This window comes from Salmo salar, chromosome 11 (assembly GCF_965601325.2).
Source record: "Salmo salar chromosome 11, fSalSal1, whole genome shotgun sequence".
In the NCBI taxonomy this organism is placed as follows: Eukaryota; Metazoa; Chordata; class Actinopteri; order Salmoniformes; family Salmonidae; genus Salmo; species Salmo salar.
In genome coordinates this window covers 99,104,882-99,131,565 of record NC_138301.1, presented here as the reverse complement: position 1 = coordinate 99,131,565, position 26,684 = coordinate 99,104,882, and the positions used below count along the sequence as shown (strand labels likewise).

Here is a 26,684-nt window from a genome sequence, read left to right as displayed (position 1 = left end):
TAAATGTTAAGTATATAAAAACTTGATTCTCCTTTTAAAATTACATGTTGTCTCCTTCAAAGCACTTGTATAATGACAGCTGGATTGACCACAGCACTTTAGGAGCAGCTGCACTGGAAATGCTTTTCCAGGCCTAGCTAATAAACACGCTGTGCTTCAAGAGAACATATTGATGATGGTGCATCTAGTGAAAGAAGTGTATACGTTTGTTAGTTGACATTTTTTGTGGTAGTTGATGATAAATAAGTCGTGAAGACCTTTAAAACTTGGGTCTGTATAAGAGCTTACACTAAAAATCAGACTGTTGCTAGTCTGTTGGATGCTGTTGCTTGTTCGAAAGCCATTTGCTTGGTCATCGGAATTTAGAAGTAGGAGATCCCACCGGCTAAGGATGCAAAAGCCTAAACAGCCCTCTCTACGCATTGAGGCCTCTTGCTGTTCAAGACCATGCCCTATTGTTTTGAGAGTGATATTTCAACCACATGATTATGTCCTCCCCCCACAGAACTAGAGCAGGGCCAGTGGTGTGTGTCTGTGCTTCCAAGGATGCCATCGCTTTCTAGAGAGGCTCTAGCCCTCCTCATCATAACATTGTGCCTATGGAGAGAGGTAATGGAGGGCGAGAGATATAGAGAACCACTTAGCGAGTAATTATAAACAAGCACACGGCCATATCTGACTGTGCAGCACGGGAACATTATGCATGCTGCTCGAGCACTATCGCCACGACGACACACCTCTGGTGTGCTGGCGCTGGCTTTCTAAAGGAACGCATGGGTGAGCGCTCTGGAGGTGGAATGGTTATGGGAGAAGGGGAGAAGAACGCTCAATGATTCCCATTTGAGGGGGAGCTTTAGTGATGCTGGTCAGTGGCTTTACCAAGTGAACCCTAGGGAGGTGAAAGAAACAGTGATCTATACCCAGTGTATATGTTCCATGTAAAAAGAGTAGCTGAGTCCACATGCTCTCTCTCCCCCTCCCTGTAAACGAGTAGACATGATGTATAGCACAATCTCCCCCCGAGCATTTGTGTGATGAATGGTGTATCCCTACATACAGCCTTCTGACATTCGTACAGAGCACTCAACGAGTTAATAACCTCTGTGGTTAGAGACTGCCAGGGTTTAGAAAAACAGTCTGTTACAGTTACTGATGCCTTGGTCAATATATAGGCCTGGAGAGGGCACACTTCGGAGACTGAAGTGTTTCACTATGCAGACTCCATGAGGGAATATAAATCCACATCTACTATCAATAACTCCATTTTTATATCCATGGCATAACACTTTCTGTAGTGTAGTCAGTGCACATTAAGCGCTAAGCAAACTGATGAATAAAATTAAAAGGTAAGCCTAGTCAGGGGTGAAAGTAAGCCCCAACGGCCCAGTACAGTCTCTCTTGGCTAAAAGTACTGACTGCATCAATTATTTTTTATAAGAAACAATGTGTTGAAAATTCCAAATTGTTTGCATAGTCAACTTAGACAGAGCTCTGGCACACACACTTACCCCACCAGACATGCCAACAGGGGTCTTTTCACAGTCTCCAAATCCAGAACAAATTCAAATTCAGTCTTATATAGAGCCCTGATTGTATGGAATTCCCATCTCAGATATCCCCTGTGGCTCAGTTGGTAGAGCATGGTGTTTGCAACGCCAGCATGGTGTGTGCAACACCAGGGTTGTGGGTTCGATTCCCACGGGGGGCCAGTACAAAAAAATGCATGAAATGAAATATATGCATTCACTACTGTAAGTCGCTCTGGATAAGAGTGTCTGCTAAATGACTAAAATGTAAATGTAATATCCAGATGCTTCATAGTGCCAAAATATGTATTTTTACGCGCAAAACAATTTAGGCAACAGGGATCTTGAACGTCTGTGCCGTAAACAAGAAACTTGATCTTGACATCTCGCCAAATGCATAGCTGGAACCTTGAGCTGGATATCATTTATTTGACACATCTTAGATTTCTTAGTTAAACTTCATTTATAGTTATAAGCAGTGATGTAGCACGCACCCCCACGAATCATAGTCTGTATTTAAAAATACGCTGGTATACGGTATATCGCCCAAGCCTAATCTCAGATTGCTTAAGTGAACAGCAAACCAGGTTTAAAAAAAATAGATAAAGCAACACCTCACGACACAACGCCGTTGTTTGACCAATATATTTTTGTTGTGTATGTACTGATATGTTGGCTGTGTGTGACGTTTTACATTTATGTAGTTCTGTCCTTGAGCTGTTCTTGTCTATTAATATGTTAGCAACAGCTAATGGGGATCCTAATAAAATAGCAAACGTTGCTTCAATCAATATTTTCCCTTCCTTCCCATAATTCATTCAGAAATGTAGAAAAGTCATAAATATGTGACAGCACATTTTATTAAAGACCCTCACTTATACTGAGGGGACCCATCAATAAATATGGGGATAAAGAAATACAGGGCCACGGTTATTCATTCCTACACTGGGTCATTGTTCTGGTTTATGCTACCTACCAGGAGGAGCTCATAAATTCGACCTACAGGCCCCGCTTCGCTTGTGTTTTCCAGTTGAGTAAGTTAGATGACCACTTTAGAGGGGCAGTAAATCCAGGTTGCCTACCAACCGCTGGCTGCACAGGGACTAAGGCTCTACGCTCCTGCAGCCTCCAGTGCTACGCCATCTCTTCCTCCCTGCATCGATTGAGTGCCTCAACCGTTGTTTATGATTCTCTAGAACATCAGCGGCGCAAACGATGACTGAGTCCTACACTTACAATGCTGCGGCCGTTAAGTCAGACAGATCCAGTTTGCTTTCCCTTGCCATAAATTGAAGGTAAAGACGCCCCTAAAACATCTGCCCAGACAAGAAAACATTTTGAGTTGATGTGAGGGGAGTGAAGAAATAAAATGACATGGAAAACACGCTGTCTTTGATCATCTAAGTATAGTTCATCTAATAAGGAAGAGTATGATTTCCCCGATTTAGGTTGGGAGTGGGCGCTCATGCAGGCAGAAATGTGGTTTGCTTTAGATCCTAGTTTGGCTCTAGAGGGAACGTCAGCGTTGTGCTTGAAGTGGCTGGGGGAAATAGCCTAAGCCCCTGAACATTGCTTTACCAGAGCTGCAGGGTTAGTGAGGGGAAGAAGTACAAGTTGACACGTTCATGCATCGTTTTCTCTCCAACCCCTGCTCTGTCCCAAAAGAGCTCTAACACACATTGTTGGTTACGAAAACTGAACTCCTTCTCCCCCTTGAAATTGTCTCCACTGAAATAGCACGTGTCAAACTCATTCCACGGAGGGCCGAATGTCTGCAGGTTTTTGCTCCACCCTTGTACTTGATTGATGAATTAAAAAGGTCAATAATTAGTAAGGCACTCCCCTCACCTGGTTGTCTAGGTCTTAATTGAAATGAAAACGCAAAAACCTGCAGACACTAGGCCCTCCATGGAATGAGTTTGACACCCCTGCTCCGTAGGGTTGAAACATAGATATAGAGAGTCTCTAGACAGGAGTCTGGATACCTGCCTTCTGCTCCCTACATTTGTCTTCTCCAGGCAGCCCTCCCTGGACAGCCAAGATAGAATACCTCAACCTCACCCAAGGTCACTCTGTTTCTAGTCTATACAGCGCCACTCTACGTTTATTTGGCCGATGCTGCCCAGTGCATACTCCCTAGATGTTTATTTGGGTAGCTCTAGTCTGGCCTGGGAGTTAAAACACTAACCATGACTGTCTTTAGTCGGGCTAGAATAGACAATAAAACACTGCTGCAAAGCCCTCTGAGCAAACTGTGACCAAAAAAATCTGCCAAAGTTTTGTTCTAAACAAATTCCAGCAGCTTTTCAAACAATGTCTTATTCTTTACTCAGAATCCATTCTACAAATGATTAATAACCAATCCCTTCAACGACCAGAATCTAATCGACACCATCAACTACGACACCACAATCAAAGTCAAAGTGACACTGAACAGCTCTATTAAGATGACAGGATGCAGCAGTGTGGAAGAGACAGCTGGCTACAACCCCGTTAGACCACAACGCCCTCATCCCAAATTCAACTCATTTGGAGAACTGGAGACTGAGTTGCATTTTGTGTGATTTCTCTGTCTACCTGCTAAGTGTTGTCATATGTTGCTCTGTATGTGTTCCTTATCTGTCCATATTGTCATTTAACGTGTTTTTAAATAACCTGACGAGGGACTGCGGTCGAAAATTTGCCATTTTACTGAAATGTTCATTAAAATATGCACTGTCCCTGCAAAAATAAAGCTAATAAAGTAAAGTAAAAGTGAGGGTCCTCGGGGGACTCGATCCACTCGACAACGTGCTTCTACAAGGAGCCACACTTCCTGTGTCTTCATAAAACAGAAAGCCATTGTGACTCTCTGGGAGTTTTAACAGTTCTCATCTGTAGACGATGTGGGGGTAAAGGCGTCCGCATGCTCCTAGCCAAAACAGTTCGGAAGAGTTTGTGCACATATTAGGACAACATTTTGTGATGTTTTGGACTTTATTTAGTAAGGCTTTTTTCAGCTGTTCAGGCACACCAAAAAAAATTGAGGCCAGCCGAAGTTCAGGAGCCGAAGTCTACACCCTTTTTTCGTTGAGAAATACTGCACCAAACATCTTAGTTAGATGTACTTAGAACTCCTCTGCAAAAACGTCAGTGATTTTTTTTTAACCTTTATTTAACCAGGTAGGCCAGTTGAAAACAAGTTCTCATTTACAACTGCGACCTGGCCAAGATAAAGCAAAGCAGTACAACATGTATGAATGACCGATTTCTTTAGAAAATAGGGTGCTAGTTAGCAAGCAAGCTAATATTTTATTTTCTCTGTGTGGAGCTTTATACACCCGAAGCATTTGATCCAAATTCACTTCCCCCTATCCTCCCCCACTTTGAGAAGTATTTAGCCTAAACCGAATTTCCCCCCCACCAGGATTTAATATGCTGCAGGCAGGGGGGCGGCAGGGAAGAGAGAAGGGGGGTAGAGGACTAGCCCAGATGACTCAGATGTCTGTCAACTCGATGCCTTGAGACTCAGTGAGCTGTGCGCTGCCCACATGGAAGGCAAAAGTGTTTATAGGGGAACGAAAGACAGACTGACAGCTCTGACTGAAACCTTCCAGAAATGACAGCCAACTCGCTTGGGATATAAGAAAGGAGAACTACCTCTTTGCCAAACCTTGAAATAACCTAGAAATGAGTGACAACCAGATTTCACAGAAACCCTAAAAGACATGAGTGACCACTTCCAACCCAAACTTTTTAGTAATAAAGATAACTCATCTTACCTTGCCCCCTTCGATCTGGGATTCACTCCCAAATTTCCCAACTGCTCCAGAAGAGTTCATGATTTTCCCAAACTCTCCAAACAGATTAAGATTGCAGGGCTCGCCCCCTCCTGATGGTGAAGAAGGAGAGACGGACGAAGGGAAGGACGAAAAGGGACGAAAGAAAAAAGCAGTCCCTTAGTTCCTTGTCTTCAGCTGCTTGTCGTCTCCAGTTTCCACTGGCTGCCGTGGCCAGCCATCTTCATTCAGAAAAATACCCTTATTCCACACCGTGATCAGAGTGAACCCACACACAGACCGACCAAAGGTGGAGGTATATACACACACAAACACACTCACACACACCATTCAGAGGTGCACAGTCACAGACACAGGCACATGTTCCATGATCCGTTATCTGTTAAATCAGTAGCGCCCCTGCTGCCCCTCAGGCGAACCATTCCTGAGTGTATCTGAGGAAAACTGCAGGAGTCTCTCCTAGCTGGCTCGCCTTCTCCCTGCCGCTCCCCCTGGTCATCTCCACGCGCTGCCACCACGGCCAGAGTGTGTGTGGAGAGAACTCCCCGGAGCCAGGCTCAGCGTGTGTGTCTAGCAGGGGGCGTTCCCCAGTGTGTCAGCGTCTCTGCATGTTGTGTCAGATTGCAGTTTGCCTGTCGGGTTCCTCCGGACACCCCTCCTCTCTCTGCTACCCCTCTCCGATACAAATTCAAGTTTTAGCAGCGACCCCCTCCCTCACTTCCTCCTATTCCTTAAGTTACTCTGTGCCTTTCCCAGACCATCCAATCGCCGATCTCTCACTTCCTCACTCTAGCTCTCACTGCTTATCCCTCCCTCTCTGCTTGTCCCTCCCTCCCTCCCTCTGCTTGTCCCTCCCTCCTTATCCCTCCCTATCCCTCCCTATCCCTCCCTCTCTGCTCGACCCTCCCTCCCTCTACTTGTCCCTCCCTCTCTCTCTCTCTCTCTGCTTGTCCCTCCCTCTATGGCTCCACCTCCCTCTATGGCTCCCCCTCCCTCTATGGCTCCATCTCCCTCTATGGCTCCCCCTCCCTCTATGGCTCCATCTCCCTCTATGGCTCCCCGTCCCTCTATGGCTCCACCTCCCTCTATGGCTCCCCCTCCCTCTATGGCTCCACCTCCCTCTATGGCTCCACCTCCCTCTATGGCTCCATCTCCCTCTATGGCTCCACCTCCCTCTATGGCTCCACCTCCCTCTATGGCTCCACCTCCCTCTATGGCTCCACCTCCCTCTATGGCTCCACCTCCCTCCAGTTGTAGGAGTTTCTCTCACAGCTTTTGGCAGGTTTTTGTAGCTTACACTCAGACCAGTACTCACACAAAAAAGACTGTCCGACTGCCCCAGCACTAAATGGCCAAAAGGATATGGACACCCCTACAAATTAGTGGATTTGGCTATTTCAGCCACAACTGTTGCTGACAGGTGTATAAAATTAAGCACACAGCCATGCAATCTCCATAAACAAACATTGGCAGTAGAATTGCCTTACTGAAGAGCTCAGTGACTTTCAATGTTGTATGGTCATAGGATGCCACCTTTCCAACAAGTCAGATTGTCAAATTTCTGCTAGAGCTGCCCGGATGAACTGTAAGTGCTGTTTTTGTGGAGACGTCTAGGAGCAATAACGGCTCAGCCGCAAAGTGGTAGGCAACACAAGCTCACAGAATGGGACTGCCTAGCGCTGAAGTGCGTAGCATGTAAAAATCGTCTATCATCGGTTGCAACACTGACTACCGAGTTCCAAACTGCCTCTAGATGCAACGTCACCACAATAACTGCTTGTCAGGAGCTTCATTAAATGAGTTTCCATGGCCGAGCAGCTGTACACAACCGCAATGCCAAGCGTCAGCTGGAGTGGTGTAAAGCTCGCCCGCCATTTGACTCTAAAGCAGTGGAAACGCATTCACTGGAGTGATGAATTACTCTTCACCATCTGGCAGTCCGATGGACAAATCTGGGTTTGGCAGATGCCAGGAGAACGCTACCTGCCCCCAATGTATAGTGCCAACTGTAAAGTTTGGTGGAGGAGGAATAATGGTCTGGGTCTGTTTTTCATGGTTCGGGCTAGGCCCCTTAGTTCCAGTGAAGGGAAATCTTAACGCTACAGCATACAATGACATTCTAGACGATTCTGTGCTTCAACTTTGTGGCAACAGTTTGGGGAGGCCCTTTCCTGCGAGCCTGGCCTAATTGGCCAACATCAGGGCCCGACCCCCCTAATGCTCGTGGCTGAATGGAAGCAAGTCCCCGCAGCAATGTTCCAACATCTAGTGGAAAGCCTTCCCAAACGAGTGGAGGCTGTTATACCAGCAAAAGGGGCCGACCTCCATATTAATGTCCATGATTTTAGAACGAGATGTTCGACAAGCAAGTGTCTATATACTTTTGGCCATGTAGTGTATGTTCAACAGAGTGCATCCAGTCTCCCCCCCCCTCTTTTCCTCCATGAAGCTCTAGAAATTACACTGTTCCAGAACATTCCCCTCATCTCTTCTCTGAGGCTGTTCAAGCTATTAAAGTGCACTTCTAACATTGTGGCTCCTTTCGTATCTTAATTTTAGTGTGTAAGGCGCACTAGTAGACCAGTTCATTAGCGGCTCGTTCAGGCCTCATTAAATATGAACAGATTGGAAGCACTTTATTAATATATTGATGACCAGTGTTTAGAGCAACCAGTAATGCATATTTGACTACTTGGTTCAATGATGGATGATAATCTAACCTATCTGAATTAGTCTAAATTGACAAGGGGAAAGGCAGTCACTTAAGGATTTTTTTAATTGGTAGAACGACCACCTCTTGCCCACCGCTTTGAATGGAAAAAAAGAATCAACAGCTCCCCCTAGGGCTGGGCGATATGGCCAAAATCTCATATCCCGATATAGGTCATTTCATGTCACGATAACGATACATACGATGTAGCACATTTTCTGTAATAAATAAATAGTTTATATAAAATGACTACATGTTAAAGACCTACTTCTTATTACATTTTGAATTATACTCAACAAATAAAAGGTACTTACTCATATTTGATTATTTCTCCTTTTATTTAGAACCTTTGTGCAACTTTTCAATTAAGCATGTAACAAAATATAAAATATGAATGTATAAAATCTAAAAAAGGTAAATAGAAAACACTTCAACTATAGTTGCAAACAAAATAAATATAGCCCTAAAATAAATAAATATATCGTTGTATGGTCATAGGATGCCACCTTTCCAACAAGTCAGATTGTCAAATTTCTGCTAGAGCTGCCCGGGTCAACTGTAAGTGCTGTTTTTGTGGAGACGTCTATGAGCAATAACGGCTCAGCCGCAAAGTGGTAGGCAACACAAGCTCACAGAATGGGACTACCTAGCGCTGAAGTGCGTAGCTTGTAAAAATCGTCTATCCTCGGTTGCAACACTGACTACCGAGTTCCAAACTGCCTCTAGATGCAACGTCACCACAATAACTGCTTGTCAGGAGCTTCATTAAATGAGTTTCCATGGCCGAGCAGCTGTACACATATATATATATTTTGGGAGCTTGCCTGTTTTGCATGTTATTTTTGCATTAATACGTATCACATCAATTTGCATTTGGTACCTATTTGGTACTTTGGGTCGAGTGTATAGCACCAACTCCCGAAACCCCCATTTCTCGACCGTGGAAATTGGGGCCATGCCGTTACAACTTACATCTGCAAAGACAGCTGTTATCTCCTTCCATCTTGGTGATTTTTTGCCATATGGTGTGGTGCGGGCAAAAGCCTCTTGCAACGTCTGAGTCGGGGGTTTATTTTGAGCACTCAACTGTACTTTTTGGGGTCTCATCCGTAGACTCTCTCCGTACTGTTTCACGTGATTCTTGCGTAGGTGGTAAAAGAGGTTAGTGGTGTTTGAGCCTGTTGTCGGGACCGGCCTGCGACATATTTTGCAGAAGACGGTTTTATGGTCTGAGTCAGACTTTTCATACCCAAACCAAGTCCATGTGACCAAAGTAGCCACTCTTTTAGGTACGAGCTCCGTGTCTCTGTCATGTTCACTCTCCTCCATGTTTGTTTGTGTTGCAAATATCCTTCCACACGGCACATGTGGGAGAACGCAAAGCGACGTCCAATTGACGATAAAAATTGCCGTAAACAGTGTGATTTGAGACACAACGAAATAAACGATAGAACATAATATGAAACAACAGAAAAACGTCTATCGTCACACGATATATATATATCGTCATACCGCCCAGCCCTAGCTCCCCCTATTGATATTGGTTGGATGTTTTAAATGACATGTGATGTGGCAGGAAGCCACAATAAAGGAACAACCAAGGTGCCAAGGAGACCACATAGCAGAGTAGCATACACACACACACGCACAAAGATGTGGATGGACACAGCAGGAGCGTCAGGAGAATCACAATAATCTAATTTAGACGTGCTCACACACAGCAGGGGTGTTAGGAAGCACTTGGATGATCCTGACCTTTCAGCTCAGCTACAAATCACGCTGCTCCCCAAGCTGGACACTGCTCATCAGCATGCAAACACACAAAAACAGAATGAAGAGGGGAAACACACACACACACTGGCATATTCCCCTAATTGGAACTCTCCCTTACTTGCCATGCAAATTAGAAAATGAACCAACAATAATTTAAACTCACAATGCCCTGATCACTGAATTCAAAGTCAATAGTAATACTTCAAAGCAAGGCAGTATAAATACTTAAAACTGTCATCATTTAGCACAAAGCTTCACCACAGCATCAAACAGAAATTCATATTTCATTGCAAATGTTATAAATTCCCAGGCTAATGTCCTCCCATTTATTTCACTAGGGGGTCAAAAAAGAACTGTGCTCAAACCACTTCCATGTTGATATTCTAAGAGGACGATATTTAAATAAAATGAAAAGAATTCAAACAGCATGAGACAAATTGGGAAGATGAGCTGTAGCAGGAGACAAAACGATAAACTCTGCACTCAGAGTATATCAGAGGTACTGCTGGGCTAGGTTTAGACAGAACTGCTCTCTCTAGCTCTGCCAAAAGACCTGCATGTATGATTCATGAAGCGGTACATTGGGAGCTGGTTTACTTTCTAATTGAGAGACTCAAAGAAATGGTATGGAGTGTGTAGTCTAGTCCGTCTCCCTCTCTCGCTGCCCAGTGACAATTAAATGAGAACAATGATATGGAGAATAGACCCCTTCTTTCCTCAAAATGTTCTCTTTTTCCTGAGAAGTTTTCTAGGCAGATAGAAATAATGTGTTCACATAATGGCACTTGGCTGTTACTAGTACAGATCCAACAGGTTAGCAGTGGAAGAAAGCTCACATACCAATCACTACACAACATGGAAATACAATCTCCCAGAACAATGTAAAGCAATATAGTACAGCATGTAGGTAGACAATTTAAATGTTTTATTTTATTTAACCTTTATTTAACTAGGCAAGTCAGTTAAGAACAAATTCTTATTTACAAATGACGGCCTACCCCGGCCAAACCCTAACCCAGACAACGTTGGGCCAATTGTGCGCCGCCCTATGGGACTCCCAATCACGGCCGGTTGTGATACAGCCTGGAATCGAACCAGGGTCTGTAGTAACGCCTTGAGCACTGAGATGCAGTGCCTTAGACCGCTGCGCCACTCGGGAGCCCCAAAATACATGTATGTAATAAAATATGCCCAAACAGAAAGCGATTCTCCAACCAGACTAAAATGAGAGCCATCCCTGAAGATAGATTGCATGTTACTCATCCAATCTACACAGCAGTATAAAACAGCCAACATCCTCTCCCCTCGCCCACATAGATATCCAAGACCCACTGCCTATGCAGTGGTCTCTGGTCTGGTCTCTAGCTACATCCACTCCAACCTGGCAACCCAGCTCTATGCTACAGGGCTGACATGACCTAGAGACTTTCCCCACAAAAATACCATCTATCTCTTTCATCCTCCTGTCCCGTCACCTCTTAAGCTTTACTTACCTCATCACTAACACACAGTCCCCTCAACAGCCTTCCAACACCCACAGGTTATTCCAAAAGACCCATTACAACTTCAAACTAGGCCAACACATCACAGCTAACACCTTGTTAACAACTGACCGAGCTTGGAGGACAGTGTCTGTGCAGTGCAGTGATGCTGGCTGGGCAGAGGTATTGGAGATTCGCTAATGCTTTTCTGGGCACTTTTCCAAGAGGTAGAGAAAAGTGGAGTGGCACTGGGAGAGGGACAGAGTCAGTGACACAGTGAAACCCAACTTGCTTGTGTGTGAAATCAAATCAGCTGCAGGGCAGATAGCAATAAAGCTAGCAGAACTAGCACACAAGGAGGGCTAGGAGTTGTCGGCAGATAGCGATAGGCCTAGCCTTGCACACAGGGAGGGCTAAGGTTTGAGGGCAGATAGCGATAAGGCTAGCCCAGCACACAGGGAGGGCTAAGGTTTGAGGGCAGATAGCGATAAGGCTAGCCCAGCACACAGGGAGGGCTAAGGTTTGAGGGCAGATAGCGATAAGGCTAGCCCAGCACACAGGGGGGGCTATGGGTTTAGGGCTATCCAGAGATACAGACACTTATCCAAACAGGGCAGCAGCTAGCCCCCATAGAGGAAGGACTGGCTAAGGGCCAGGCTGGTGGTGCAATTCTTTCTCTACCTGCTGAGTAAAGGCTTTTAATAACAGTGTCTGATCTATTGAAAAACTCCCACTAAAGCAGGAAGACATAATGCTGCTATAAGACTGACATAACACCTGTCACAACTGGTTATGACATCCACAACTGGACACGTCTATTAATTGTGCGTTTTGACCACGAGTTAGGCACAAATTGATTCAGCTCTTCCTCAGCTCAGCTGTAAGGTCAAAACAACATCTGCCATTTTGAAAGAAGTGACTGAGAAGGATAGCTTTGTTGTACTACTATCCTGTGGACGTTCCACAACTTAAAGTCTAACTTAATTACTTTTGTACTTAGGGTAATTGAATGTTTTCCCTTTGACATTTCACAATGATAAATACATTTACCAGTCCAGGAAGAGTGGGCCATGTCATTTCTACTCCCTGGCTCATTGAATGCCAGAGGTCAAGTTGAGGCTGACCTCTGTGCTTAATGCTTGGACAAAAGTAATTATTGTCATCAAGTAATGGGTAAATACAATTACTCACATGCAGTGACATACAGCACACAGAGAGATAGATGGCAGAGAGCTTTCCTGTGATCGATGCTAAGATCAGGATTAGTGCCTGCTTAGGAATGGCTGAGGCTTGTGCTTTTTAAAGAGCAATCTAAGGCACATATAACTCATCCATTACAGCTTTATACCACATAGTGCTGATGGAGACTTAAACAGAGGCGCCAGAATAACCAAGCTGCTTCAGACTGATACATGTGCCATGTATCAGCCTGCCTGTGTCTGGATTCATACTGGGTAGGCTATGTAGAAACTTGAGTGCTCTTTGGGAGGATGGTAAAAATGGGGGAACAGGCTTAATAAGACCACTAGCCAGGCTAGCTTACAACTCACAACTCACAAACATCAAACAAGACATGAACCAAGGCTGGTGTGGAAAAGGGATAGCCTGCTGTGTGTGTGTGTGTGTGTGTGTGTGTGTGTGTGTGTGTGTGTGTGTGTGTGTGTGTGTGTGTGTGTGTGTGTGTGTGTGTGTGGTGTGTGTGTGTGTGTGTGTGTGTGTGTGTGTTCCCTGAGGCAAGAGAAGAAACAGGAGGCTCGGGATGCACATTCCTGTTCTGGATCATTCCCCTGGTGACTGTGTATCTTCCTCCCCTACCTACCCCTCTACCTATTCCTCTCCCCGTCTTCCTTCCCCTCCTCCATTAACATGTGGCAAGACTGCTCGGCTGTGTCTACATCCTCTCAGCATGACTGCTCCTCCTCCCCTCATCCTCCAAGCACTTCTCTTCCTCTGGTAAAAACACTGTTCCCTCCGTAAGCTAATTTTGTCAAAATACAAGTCCTCCTCCCTACACTCATCAAACACTGCATAGTTAACTAACATACAGTACCAGTCAAAAGTTTGGACACACCTACTCATTCAAGGGTTTTTCCTTATTTTTACTATATTCTACATTTTAAATTAATAGTGAAGACATCAAAACTATGCAATAACACATATGGAATCATGTAGTAAGCCCAAAAAAAGGGTTAAATCAAAATGTATTTGATATTCTTCAAAGTAGCCCCTCTTTGCCTTGATGACCAGCTCTGCACACTCTTGGCATTCTCTCAACCAGCATTACCTGGAACGTTTTTCCAACAGTCTTGAAGGTGTTCCCACATATGCTGAGCACTTGTTGGCTGCTTTTCCTTCACTCTGCGGTCCAACTCATCCCAAACCATCTCAATTGGGTTGAGGTCAGGTGATTGTCAAAGCCAGGTCATCTGATGCAGCACTCCATCACTCTCCTTCCTGATCAAATAGCCCTTACACATCCTGGAGGTGTGATGGGTTATTGTCCTGTTGAAAAACAAATGATAGTGGAACTAAGCGTAAACCAGATGGGATGGCGTATCACTGCAGAATGCTGTGGTAGACATGCTGGTAAAGTGTGCCTTGAATTCTAAATAAATCAATCACTGACAGTGTTACCAACAAATCACCCCCATACCATCACACCTCCTCCTCCATGCTTCATGGTGGGAACAACACATGCAGAGATCATCCGTTCACCTACTCCGCGTCTCACGAAGACACAGCGGTTGGAACCAGAAATCTCAAATTTGGACTCATCAGACCAAAGGTCAGATTTCCACCCATCTAACAGCCATTGCTCGTGTTTCTTGGCCTAAGCAAGTCTCTTCTTATTATTGGTGTCCTTTAATAGTGGTTTCTTTTCAGCAATTCGACCATGATGGCCTGATTCATGCAGCCTCCTCTAAACAGTTGATGTTGAGATGTCTGTTACTTCAACTCTGTGAAGCATTTAATTGGGCTGCAATTTATGAGGCTGGTAACTCTTATGAACTTATCCTCTGCAGCATAGGTAACTCTGGGTCTTCCATTCCAGTGGTAGTCTTCATGAGAGCCAGTTTCATCATAGCGCTTGATGGTTTTTGTAACTGCACTTGAACAAACTTTAAAAGTTATTGACATTTTCTTGATTGGTTGACCTTCATGCCTTAAAGTAATGATGGACTGTCGTTTCCTCTTTGCTTATTTGAGCTGTTCTTGCCGTAATATGGACTTGGTCTTTTACCAAATAGGGCTATCTTCTGTATACCACCCCTACCTTGTCATAACACAACCGATTGGCTCAAACACATTAAGAAATAAATTAATTCCACATATTAACTTTTAACAAGGCATACCTGTTAATTGAAATGCATTTGAGGTGACTACCTCATGAAGCTGGTTGAGAGAATGCCAAGAGTGTGCAAAGCTGTCATCAAGACAAAGGGTGGCTATTTTTTTCATGTTGTTTGTCTGTAATTTTTGTAATGACTTGGTGCTGCCTATCTTGGCCAGGACGCTCTTGAAAATAGATTTTAAATCTCAATGAGCCCTTCCTGGTTAAATAAAGGTTGAATTAAATAAATAAAAAATTAATAATTGAAGAATATCAAATATATTTTGATTTGTTTAACACTTTTTTGGTTACTACATGATTCCATTTATGTTATTTCATAGTTTTGATGTCTTCACTATTATTCTTCAATGTAGAAAATAGTAAAACAAATAAAAAAAATAAAAACTAATGAGTAGGTGTGTACAAACTTTTGACTGGTACTGTATATTAATGTCTTTATGCTGTCTTGGATGTCTAGAAACTATACATTAGTAACTGTATATTAATGTATTAGGATTACTTGGCTCCATTTTGAGGCTTGGCTGAGGCCCTGGTGTCATATCATAGGAGGATTTCATACTGAGACACCAGATGGAGACCAGTAGTGAGAAAGATACAGCAAGCTCGGCACTTCCGCAATGGACAAAACCTTACCATCCACACCAGTGGGAATATTACACATGTATGACCCTTAAGAGAAACTGCCATATACAGTGAGGGAAAAAAGTATTTGATCCCCTGCTGATTATGTACGTTTGCCCACTGACAAAGAAATGATCAGTCTATAATTTTAATGGTAGGTTTATTTGAACAGTGAGAGACAGAATAACAACAAAAAATTCCAGAAAAACGCATGTCAAAAATGTTATAAAATTATTTGCATTTTAATGAGGGAAATAAGTATTTGACCCCTCTGCAAAACATGACTTAGTACTTGGTGGCAAAACCCTTGTTGGCAATCACAGAGGTCAGACGTTTCTTGTAGTTGGCCACCAGGTTTACACACATCTCAGGAGGGATTTTGTCCCACTCCTCTTTGCAGATCTTCTCCAAGTCATTAAGGTTTCGAGGCTGACGTGTGGCAACTCGAACCTTCAGCTCCCTCCACAGATTTTCTATGGGATTAAGGTCTGGAGACTGGCTAGGCTACTCCAGGACCTTAATGTGCTTCTTCTTGAGCCACTCATTTGTTGCCTTGGCCGTATGTTTTAAGTCGCTCTGGATAAGAGCGTCTGCTAAATGACGTAAATGTAAATGTCATTGTCATGCTGGAATACCCATCCACGACCCATTTTTGACGGTACATGGCCCCGTCCATCGTCCCTTTGATGCGGTGAAATTGTCCTGTCCCCTTAGCAGAAAAACACCCCCAAAGGATAATGTTTCCACCTCCATGTTTGACGGTGGGGATGGTGTTCTTGGGGTCATAGGCAGCATTCCTCCTCCTCCAAACACGACGAGTTGAGTTGATGCCAAAGAGCTCCATTTTGGTCTCATCTGACCACAACACTTTTACACAGTTGTCCTCTGAATCATTCAGATGTTCATTGACAAACTTCAGACGGGCATGTCTTTGTGCTTTCTTGAGCAGGGGGACCTTGCGGGCGCTGCAGGATTTCAGTCCTTCACAGCGTAGTGTGTTACCAATTGTTTTCTTGGTGACTATGGTCCCAGCTGCCTTGAGATCATTGACAAGATCCTCCTGTGTAGTTCTGGGCTGATTCCTCACCGTTCTCATGATCATTGCAACTCCACGAGGTGAGATCTTGCATGGAGCACCAGGCCGAGGGAGATCGACAGTTCTTTTGTGTTTCTTCCATTTGCGAATAATCGCACCAACTGTTGTCACCTTCTCACCAAGCTGCTTGGCGATGCTCTTGTAGGCCATTCCAGCCTTGTGTAGGTCTACAATCTTGTCCCTGACATCCTTGGAGAGCTCTTTGGTCTTGGCCATGGTGGAGAGTTTGGAATCTGATTGATTGATTGCTTCTGTGGACAGGTGTCTTTTATACAGGTAATAAACTGAGATTAGGAGCACTCCCTTTAAGTGTGCTCCTAATCTCAGCTCGTTACCTGTATAAAAGACACCTGGGAGCCAGAAATCTTTCTGATTGAGAGGGGGTCAAATACTTATTTCCCTCATTAAAATGCAAATCGATTTATAACATTTTTGACATGCGTCTTTCTGGATTCTTTTGTTGTTATTCTGTCTCTCACTGTTCAAATAAACCTACCATTAAAATTATAGACTGATCATTTCTTTGTCAGTGGGCAAACGTACAAAATCAGCAGGGGATCAAATACTTTTTTCCCTCACTGTAGAGGCTGTTTAAACAGGTCTATATACTGTACATCCCCCTTGGCATTTTTCCTATTTTGTTGCATTACAACCGGTAATTTAAATAGGTTTTTATTTGGATTTCATGTCATGGACATACACAAAATAGTCCAAATTGGTGAAGTGAAAAAAATAACTTGTTTAAAAGAATTACAAACTGAAAAGTGGTGCATGCATATGTATTCACCCCCTTTGCTATGAAGCACCTAAATAAGATCTGGTGCAACCAATTACCTTCAGAAGTCACATAATTAGTTAAATAAAGTCCGCCTGTGTGCAATCTAAGTGTCACATGAGATATATATATATATAAACAACAAAATAGGAAAAATGCCAAGGGGGATGAATACTTTCGCAAGCCACTGTAAGTGGCATGGAATTTAGATCAGACAGAAGTGTCTTCCAAAACACTAGTGTAAAGAGAGATCTGACTATGGATATCCTATTTCAGCCTGCATGGTTGCAACCTGTGGCTTTAGCTTACCATACATCAGGTTGTAAGGTACTAGAGCATGCTGCACATGAATGGAATTAATAAATGACAGTGGCCTTCTCATGAATGGGAGGTTATATACTAGTGCTGCCGCTGCCAGTATACAGTATTCAAGGAGGATGGGATTTTATGTAATGGTGGAGGAACAAGTGTGAGTGTGTGTGTGTGTGTGTGTGTGTGTGTGTGTGTGTGTGTGTGTGTGTGTGTGTGTGTGTGTGTGTGTGTGTGTGTGTGTGTGTGTGTGTGTGTGATGGGCGGACAGCATTACAGAGCAAAACATCTCTTTACAACCCTGTTTCAGTGTTTGTGGAGTTAATATTGAATCACGTATTAAAGCATTACCCACTATGAGATTGAAACCCCATGCCGTCTCAGGTAGCAACCACTGTTTTCAAGAAACCGTTAAATAGACAACATTTATCTCACTTTGCAATAATCAAGTGTCACAACCATTTGACTCAAGGAATCTTGATTTTCAAGGCCAATCTCAGGTTGCATGAAGATAGAGTGAACTACTTGAGCGTTTCGAAATCGACAATCAACTAGCATAAAAGTTGCTGAATGCAGTGGGCCTGCTGGGCTGAGTGATTGGTGGGTCAACGGCTAATGAGCCCAATAATGAGATGGCACTAAACTGTATGTGTGTTTGTGTGTGTGAGGCATGAATCATGGGTGTGATCAGCGAGTGTATCCCAGCAGCGCTGATGAGATGGCACTTAACTGTGTGTGCGCACACGTGTGTATCCATGTGAGCATGTCGTGTGTGTTACAGGCATGAATCATGCCTGCAATCCCGGGGAACATGTATGTTAGGGATGATTAGATGGTGTATGAGAGAGAGAGAGAATGAGGGAGAGAGGAGGCATGCGTCCCAACACTAACGAGATGGGCCTGTGTGCGCTGGGCTCAGCATATTGGCCAGGTTTTCAATCTAGAGTACCCTCACAGCCAACCTTTATACAATCAGGAGGGGTGATGGAAAGAGCTTGGCTGAAAGGCAACAACACTTGAGTGTTCCAGTACATATGTACTTCCGCAAAAAAGGGAGAGGAATACCAAGATGTGCTCAACTGAGACAACCCACCACAGTAAAGTATTTACCGAAGGGCTAGAAAATATATTACAAGGCCACACAGTGTACTCAAGAATGGTGTAGCGTGGGATTTCTTTGTTTAACCTATGAGGCAGCTAGGCCCGAAAGAAGCTCAGCTCTCAGGCTAAAGACAACTGCAACGAGTAATCATGAATCAAACCAGGGCCCTGTCCCAATACTTAGGGCTACAAATTCTCCTTTCCTTCCTCCCTTGCAGTTATCACAGAGACACAGACGTGGTTGGAATAATAGCAAAATAAGTGAAACTGTCACAAGGGTTGGATTGATGACAGCAACAGGTGTTTTCACCTCTCCAAACCCCAACAGACTACCACAAGGAAAGAAAGAAGGGTGCAAGTACTCAAACAGGGTCTGAGACTCTTCAGAAAGAGTCCTCTTTTTGGGGTCAAAGTGCACAGAGCTGTCCGAATAAAAAAGGGATTTGAAAAGTTTAGGTTTCAGTTCAATATGGTCCGAAATTCCCATTGACAGTGATATACCATCCTCATTGTTTAATCTGTTTACGTCCGCTGCATGTGTCCAATGATTCCATTGACAGTGTTAACCTGCCTTTACAGCCCTTGTTGGATGCTGGCTACAGCCAACAGGGTAACAGCATTCCCTTAATCCCCCCTAACTAGCCAATAAAATACCAGCTAATGAATAGGAGTGTGAATGAACTCTAAGTTTCTTCTCAGGGAGATAATGACGGACACATTATTTCCCTCAAAACACAATGTTGTTTGCTAAGTGTAGAGGGAGACGAAGTTGGGTAATGAGTGTTGGGTGAGGGGGCATGGGATTCTATTCAACCAGGGAAGGCAATGTATTCTCTGCTATACATGACGCTGACTGATGCACATAAACATTCACTCACTCTCACACACGCACTTCTATTCACACAGGAGTGTGGACTCATCAGCTGATGTATAAAACCATCTCTTAATATTAATAAATGGCCTTTAACAACAGAACGTAATACAAGGCCTCCACATACTAACAAGTCACATGGTCTATGTGAGTGCATGAAGGAAGTTAAGACTTATCCTAAATCACACGTTTAGACCTTTTACATGTAGGCCTTTCATAAACATATAAAAAAGGACTAACCCTGGCATGAAAAAAAAATCATTGACTACATAGCATCCATTCTGTACGTTCTCCCTAGTCTGAAAACATCCAAAAACATGACACGAACACGTCCATAAAGTCCCAGGTCGACCTACAGACAACCAAAGCATTGATAGTTACACATCCTCCCTGTGTCAGCAACCAGATGTTCCATTAGGGCTGTAATCGAAACGGCTGTATATAGCAGTGGCGGCAGGACAAGCCCGTAAAGTGGGGCTCCTAATTGCATGTGGGGGGGTGACTAGTGACTACAGACACAAACATCACGCTCTGTCACTGACAACTGATAACGTTCAACCTCCCATTCTCTCCGGTGCCTGTGCTAATCTACACAGAGACAGTGTCGTGATGTTAATCTCAGTAACAAACCACTAAATGATTTATGTGGGTCCATAAGGGCGCCCAGCCCTGAAAGTTGATATAGGAAGGGGACATGGCAGCTCATGAGACTGCCCCATATGATTCATAATAAATATGGATGCATTAATGAAGGGGTGTGATGGTGTGAGCACTGCTCAGGGAAGGTGATGGAGATTATGCTGATACCTTTATGATGATACTCCTCAAAGCTGACAAGGAGAGCCCCGATCAACACTTAGGGAGAGTTGGAATCCCTACCCGGACCAAGCAGAAAATGTATTGCGATACACCACTGTGTTTCTATAGTCATAAGAGTTCTGTGGGATTGACAAGTTATCTTGCTGAAGAGTAAAGACACAGGGATGGTGTCACAGTTAGAATACATATAATTTCAACTTAATCAATTCAGGAAGTAAACTTAAATTAAATTCACTTCTGGAATTGAGAAATCCTCATTATAGATGAATGGCTACGTTGCCCAGTCTTATGCACAGCTCTAGAATTAACCTCCCCTAATCATAAACAGGGGGTACCATGATGTCAAGCCATACAGGCCGGTGGCTACTATAAACAGGAGAGGAGAATGTGAGAAAATTGCGTTATCATAAACAGCACTGCCCTCTAGAGCATTACCAGGCTTACTACACCTACCCTCAATTCATTCCCCCCTTTTTTACAGCTACAGTCCCTCCCCAGAAGGAGATTATATTTATTTTCAATGGTTCAACATTCACACAGCATGACAACCCTTCTCAGGGTTCTGTGTGTTACCTACTACACGGAGTATGAGGGTTGGAGGTGCCATGACAGCTTACATAAACACTGTTGTCTGTTCTGGAATTCCAATTTCTTCAGACCACCATTCATTACACACTCATTCCTTCATCATTGGCCGTAATAAAGATCTCATAACTCAGAGGCTAAGTAGTCAGCTGATACTCCCTGATCTTACCGTTATGTCCTATATCAGTGTTTACCAAATGGTGGGTGGCACTGGCAGCCAATTTGTACTGGGCCGGTGAATGGCTAGGGACTAGAAACAACTAGGCCTAATTTGCTCATTGGGTGGCTTACAAGAAAATTCTAAAGGAACATACCAGGAATCAATACAATGCAATACTACCACCAGCATCACCAGAGGCATACTCACTGTGTTGGCCAGCTCCAGGTAATTTCCCCCCAGGGGGGCACAGCGGGCGCTGGTCTGGGACAGGAGCATATGAAGAGCAGCCTGCTGTTCTAGGACAGTCCCAGGCGGTTCCAGGACCTTCTGGAGGATGGCTGGCTGCTGCTGGGTCTGTGTTTGCCGAGGCTGGATGTCTGGACTCTGGAGGTCCCTGGCCCCAGAGTCGTACTCCCAGCTCTCTCTGGCCCCTGACAGGGCCCCTAGGGGACACATGTTATAAATCAAAACTAAACAGGTAGTAACTCATAACTAATAAGCACTGTGAAGGGTTTACACTCCCAACCAGATCTGATTCAAGAGAACCTCAGTCTACATATTTTTTTGCATGCCTTATTGCTTCCCTGTGCAAGTAGATTTACATTTTTTGTTCTCTGGATTACTTTTGAAGTGGTTTCATGCACATGTAAAGTGGGTCGAGTTACGCTGATTGAATTAGTCACTATAAATGGCCCATGTCCGTGAATGGGCTTGAGGTAAACATTCCTGGTCATTATGCTCTCATTTCATTACACAATAAATGAGGACTCGCTGATGTTCCAGGAACAATTAAAACAAAGGTCACTGAAGGTTTAGGCTAGCAACAAAGCTAAAAACCCTAGCCTCAGTCATGCAGGTTATGTTGTGGTTGTTAGAGGTTTGGTGTCAGTTGTTTATGGTTAATGACTGTGGTATAAGAGTAAGTGGTAGTTTGTGGTTAGTTGTTGGATGTTAGGTTTAGTTGTTTGGTGTTGCCTGTTCTTAGTTGGTTTTATGCTTGTAGGCAGCTGTGATTAGTTGCCGTCTCTTGTTCAACAATACCGTTTACAATTGTGCCTAATCGTGATTGGCTATCTCCAAACTCACCCAGGCTGTTCTCGCTGCTGATTGGCCAAGAGGCGATGTGTTCCCTGAGCTTCCTAGTTTCAGAGTCCTGAGAGCGTTGGGAGAGCTCGCCCTCTTCCTTGCGGATCTCGTTGACCAGCTGCATGCGGCAGCGGGTGAAGTCCTCGAAGGAGATCTTGCCTCGCTCATCCGCTCCCAGCTGGCCCATGATCTCTGCCACAGACTCCTCCATGTTTAGCTGTCTGCACACCATCAGCAGGTCATTCCTAACAGGAGAGAGGGAGATGGAAAAAGAAAGGGAGAGAAGGACATAAGATGGAGAAGGAAAGAAAGGCAGAGGGAAAAGGAGAGGGAGAGGGAGAGAGAGGAAGAGAATGGTTTTCAATTGTCTGAAGAGTGGCAGCACTAACCTGAATTTCTGGTACATTAACCAGGGCACCAGCCTGAGAAATGTGCTTCACTTCTCAAAGAAGTGAAAAGTAATATTAGGAAAGGTTTAGAGGGGGTAAATATGTTTCTTAGATGAAGTTGAAAAGCACACAATTCGGTTCAGGCAACATATATTCCCCTAGACACGGGATTTGATCCCTGTATGCCCTTCAAGCTGTAGTTATTTAGCACAATGGATATCTTATTCATCAGTTTCGTGTCTAAGGGTTGGTATGCATGGTTCAATTTGTCACCTTTAATGCCTTACAGAGGCAACCAATCCATTTTATACAGTGCATTCTAGGCCACAAATAGTATCTCAAGTGGCTAAGCAAACTATGGGTTTCTCTGTAAAAACAGAAGAACAGATGTGTTTGAGTTGAGTCAAAAGTGCCAATACTCTTAAGCTCTCGCTCCTCTCCTGCATGTTTTAATTTTCCTCACTGCTCACTCTGCTTATGTATAGCCTTCAGCAGGCCTACTTTATTTACTAACAAGAACAATTAACACTTCAGAGTTCATAAACATCGTATAATTAGAGACCACCACTGTGATTATAACTCATATCGCTGTGTAAGCTGTAACTTAATAACTTACTGCCAACATAACTCACACTCACAAGACTATGTTAGGACAGGAATAGGCCTAGATTCTTATCCCGAGGTATGGGCAAATGTTCCATTTCAGTTCCCTGTGCTCAGGAGTCTTCTCTGTGATCTTGACTGGCTCATGCCATCTTGATGTGTCTCTGGGTGCTGCATCAAAACCAGTTGCTGTGATCGGCGTTGGAGGGTTGGTGTTTATTTACACTATGTAGGCTAAGGCCTCGTCAATAAACATGGGGTCGCGGGAAAGTAGTACATAAACTATTAGAACATGACCATCGATACATTTTCTTGTAACAAGCTAAAAACTGGATGGTAATTATTAATGTATTGTTGGTCACATAATAAGAAGAACAGTATGTTATTGGTCAACAGTTTATTATATTCTGGAGCTAGTCAGTGGTCTACTGTCTGGGGGTCTAGTTTCATCTAGCTAGATCACTGTTGCAACATTTCCATCGTCAAACGGAAATTTGAGTAGCTAGCGAACTTTCAAAACCTCAAGCCAACGCCATGGGATGCAGATGTTTTGTAGGTTGCCTTTGCCAGTTGTCGAGCCTGAGCATATTTGGAATACCGAGGTATGGTTTCGAAGCGGTCAAAACAAAATCTGAGAAATAGTTCGCTACTGAACTCACCGGAAAATGAAATTCGTTTATATTACAAAACTAAAGCAAAGAATCGCAGCTAAATAAATTGTAATATTTCCAGCTCGTAGCTAACGTTAGATGTATGGACAATATGTAACATTGAATTCTAAATCCACCTTGTAGTTAATAAATAGCCTACCTGTTGATGTATCCATCACCGTCGCCGTCGCAAGTCAGAAACAACCGCCTCATCCTCTCCTCTTCGCCGGTGCTAGATGTGTCACTACTACCGCTACTCACACTCACAGCCGCCATGAGCTTCCCTCAATAAATACTGTAACTTGGCTACTACCGCGTCTAGTATCCAATCTCAACAAAGTAACTGCTCCTTCATCACACTTCCCGTAAGTGTAGGCTAATACCCGACACTGGGTGGAATAGAATCAAATGTAAACTTGGGTTTAGGTCACTTCTGCGAAAAGAAGCGTGCAGCATGTGCCGTAAAAGTTAAGCTCGATATCTGTTGGGGGTCAGCGAGGGCGTTAAAATGCTTTTGGGTAAACTGTTGGTGAGGCGGAGTGGGTTGGTCTTTCGGCAGTCTAGCAGAGCATTGCAATGCACTTTGTAGGATATTGCCCTGTGCAGCATTTGAACTATGCACAAGGATTACACATTTGATAGTTCAAATATCAAAACTATTGATAACTGTTTATAATTTAAACAAGAGGACTCTCAATAAAGTTACCACATGTATGTTGTTGCAAAGTATCAAAGCATTTCATTGATGAAACATGAATACCTGAAGTAATATAGTCCTAGCTAGGTCATAGACCAGTATGTAATAGCTGTGAGCTATTTACAGAATACATTTGCCTAATGATCCATGTGGTACAGCAAACTGTCCATAGAATTCAAGATAACATAAATATAATAGATGTAGGCTATGATGTCGGCCTGGCTATCTCTTTGAAACCATCTTTCCCCGCAAAGAACAGGAGACTTCATCATGTCTAAAATCTGGACTCTAAACAAATGTAGTTTGTGGATGGATCTTTTTCCCCTCTTGTACTCTACTCTGCCTTTGCTCAGCTCCTTGGTTTAACTGCTGTAACTGACCAGATAGTGAACCTGGTTGTCTGCTTGACTCGTGACTTTGCATTAGCCAACTGAGCTGACTCCTAGGTGCCTTCAGGTCGAAATGTCACACAAGGTCCCCTGACTATAGTTCACCGAACCACCTCTGCTTTCACCCCTTCCACCTCCTACATTGGTGCTGTGACTCAGATTATGTCTACATCAAATTTTTAAATAAATTGTATTTCTTTATTTCACCTTTATTTAACCAGGTAAGGCAAGTTGAGAACAAGTTCTCATTTACAATTGCGACCTGGCCAAGATAAAGCAAAGCAGTTCGACACATACAACAACACAGAGTTACACATGGAGTAAAACAAACATACAGTCAATAATACAGTAGAAAAATAAGTCTATATACAATGTGAGCAAACGAGATGAGATAAGGGAGGTAAAGGCAAAAAAGGCCATGGTGGCAAAGTAAATACAATATAGCAAGTAAAACACTGGAATGGTAGATTTGTAGTGGAAGAAAGTGCAAAGTAGAAATATAAATAATGGGGTGCAAAGGAGCAAAATAAATAAATACAGTAGGGGAAGTGGTAGTTGTTTGGGCTAAATTATAGATGGGCTATGTACAGGTGCAGTGATCTGTGAGCTGCTCTGACAGTTGGTGCTTAAAGCTAGTGAGGGAGATGTGTTTCCAGTTTCAGAGAATTTTGTAGTTCGTTCCAGTCATTGGCAGCAGAGAACTGGAAGGAGAGACGGCCAAAGGAGGAATTGGCTTTGGGGGTGACCAGAGATATACCTGCTGGAGCGCGTGCTACAGATGGGTGCTGCTATGGTGACCAGTGAGCTGAGATAAGGGGGGACTTTACCTAGCAGGGTCTTGTAGATGACCTGGAGCCAGTGGGTTTGGCAACGAGTATGAAGCGAGGGCCAGCCAACGAGAGCGTACAGGTCGCAGTGGTGGATAGTATATGGGGCTTTGGTGACAAAACGGATGGCACTGTGATAGACTGCATCCAGTTTATTGAGTAGGGTATTGGAGGCTATTTTGTAAATGACATCGCCGAAGTCGAGGATCGGTAGTATGGTCAGTTTTACGAGGGTATGTTTGGCAGCATGAGTGAAGGATGCTTTGTTGCGAAATAGGAAGCCAATTCTAGATTTAACTTTGGATTGGAGATGTTTGATTGCTCAAGTTTCTTCAAAGAGGAGGTGCTTCGGTCTATAGCCAGAGGACTCCTGATATCTCCAGGAGTGATACTGTTAGTATAATTTTTGTCTTAATTTGTTGTTGTCTAGTACTGTCTTTTTGCTTGCTAGGGCTATCTACTTTAGGTACTGTCTGTCTTCCCAGTAGCCTACTTGGTGTGTGAACTGCTGAGAGCTCATAACCTGCAGTTGACACATCAACCAGGATTAGGGGGCAGGGCAATTTGTTACTGTTGTTGTTTTCGTAATCAGCGGCTGTATTGGAGGGGGAGTGGCTTCTTCTCTCCTAGGCAATTAGTAGTGGGAAGTGTACTCTTCCCCTCTGCTAGGCAATTAGCAATTACGGTTAGTGCTTCAGTCTCCCCTGTTTTCTTAGCGGTGGTCTCGTTGCCAAAACTAAGACGGTTCTGCCGAGTTGATCTGCGGAAAGAGAGGACGGTGCTATTAGTTATAAATGTCTCCAGCGAACAAAACATAAACAACATTTGTAAAGTTTTACCTTCTATTTCAAGCAAGGCTTGGTCTCCAGCAGCATTTGGAACTGCCGATCTGCAGTCAAGAACACCAACTTCATCTCAGCCGATGCTGCCCTTCAGTCCCGAGACATTTTGGCCCTGATGGAGACATGGATCACCCAAGAGAACACTGCTACTCCAGCTGCTCTCTCTTCATCTGACTACGTGTTATCTCATAGTCCAATAGCATCTGGTCGTCGCAGTGGTGGCACAGGTCCACTCTTTTCTCC

The 26,684-nt window shown here is 43.9% G+C and overlaps 1 protein-coding gene across 3 annotated transcripts in view; it reads right to left on the bottom strand.

Annotated features, from left to right (window-relative positions):
- LOC106563245 (colorectal mutant cancer protein) overlaps positions 1 to 24,189 on the bottom strand; it is a 122,325-nt gene extending 98,136 nt beyond the window's left edge. The window contains exons 1-3 of one of the 3 annotated variants that reach the window (XM_014128653.3): positions 23,847 to 24,189; positions 22,045 to 22,289; positions 21,166 to 21,401 (exon numbers count right to left, since the gene is read on the bottom strand). In XM_014128653.3, coding sequence (XP_013984128.3) covers positions 21,166 to 21,401; positions 22,045 to 22,289; positions 23,847 to 23,962 — 597 coding nt within the window. In that variant the 5' untranslated portion in view covers positions 23,963 to 24,189. Of the gene's footprint in view, positions 1 to 5,287; positions 6,097 to 21,165; positions 21,402 to 22,044; positions 22,290 to 23,846 lie in introns of those variants that run through there. The other 2 variants (XM_014128654.3, XM_014128656.3) reach the window with 2 other exon arrangements.
- Positions 24,190 to 26,684: the final 2,495 nt, after the last annotated feature.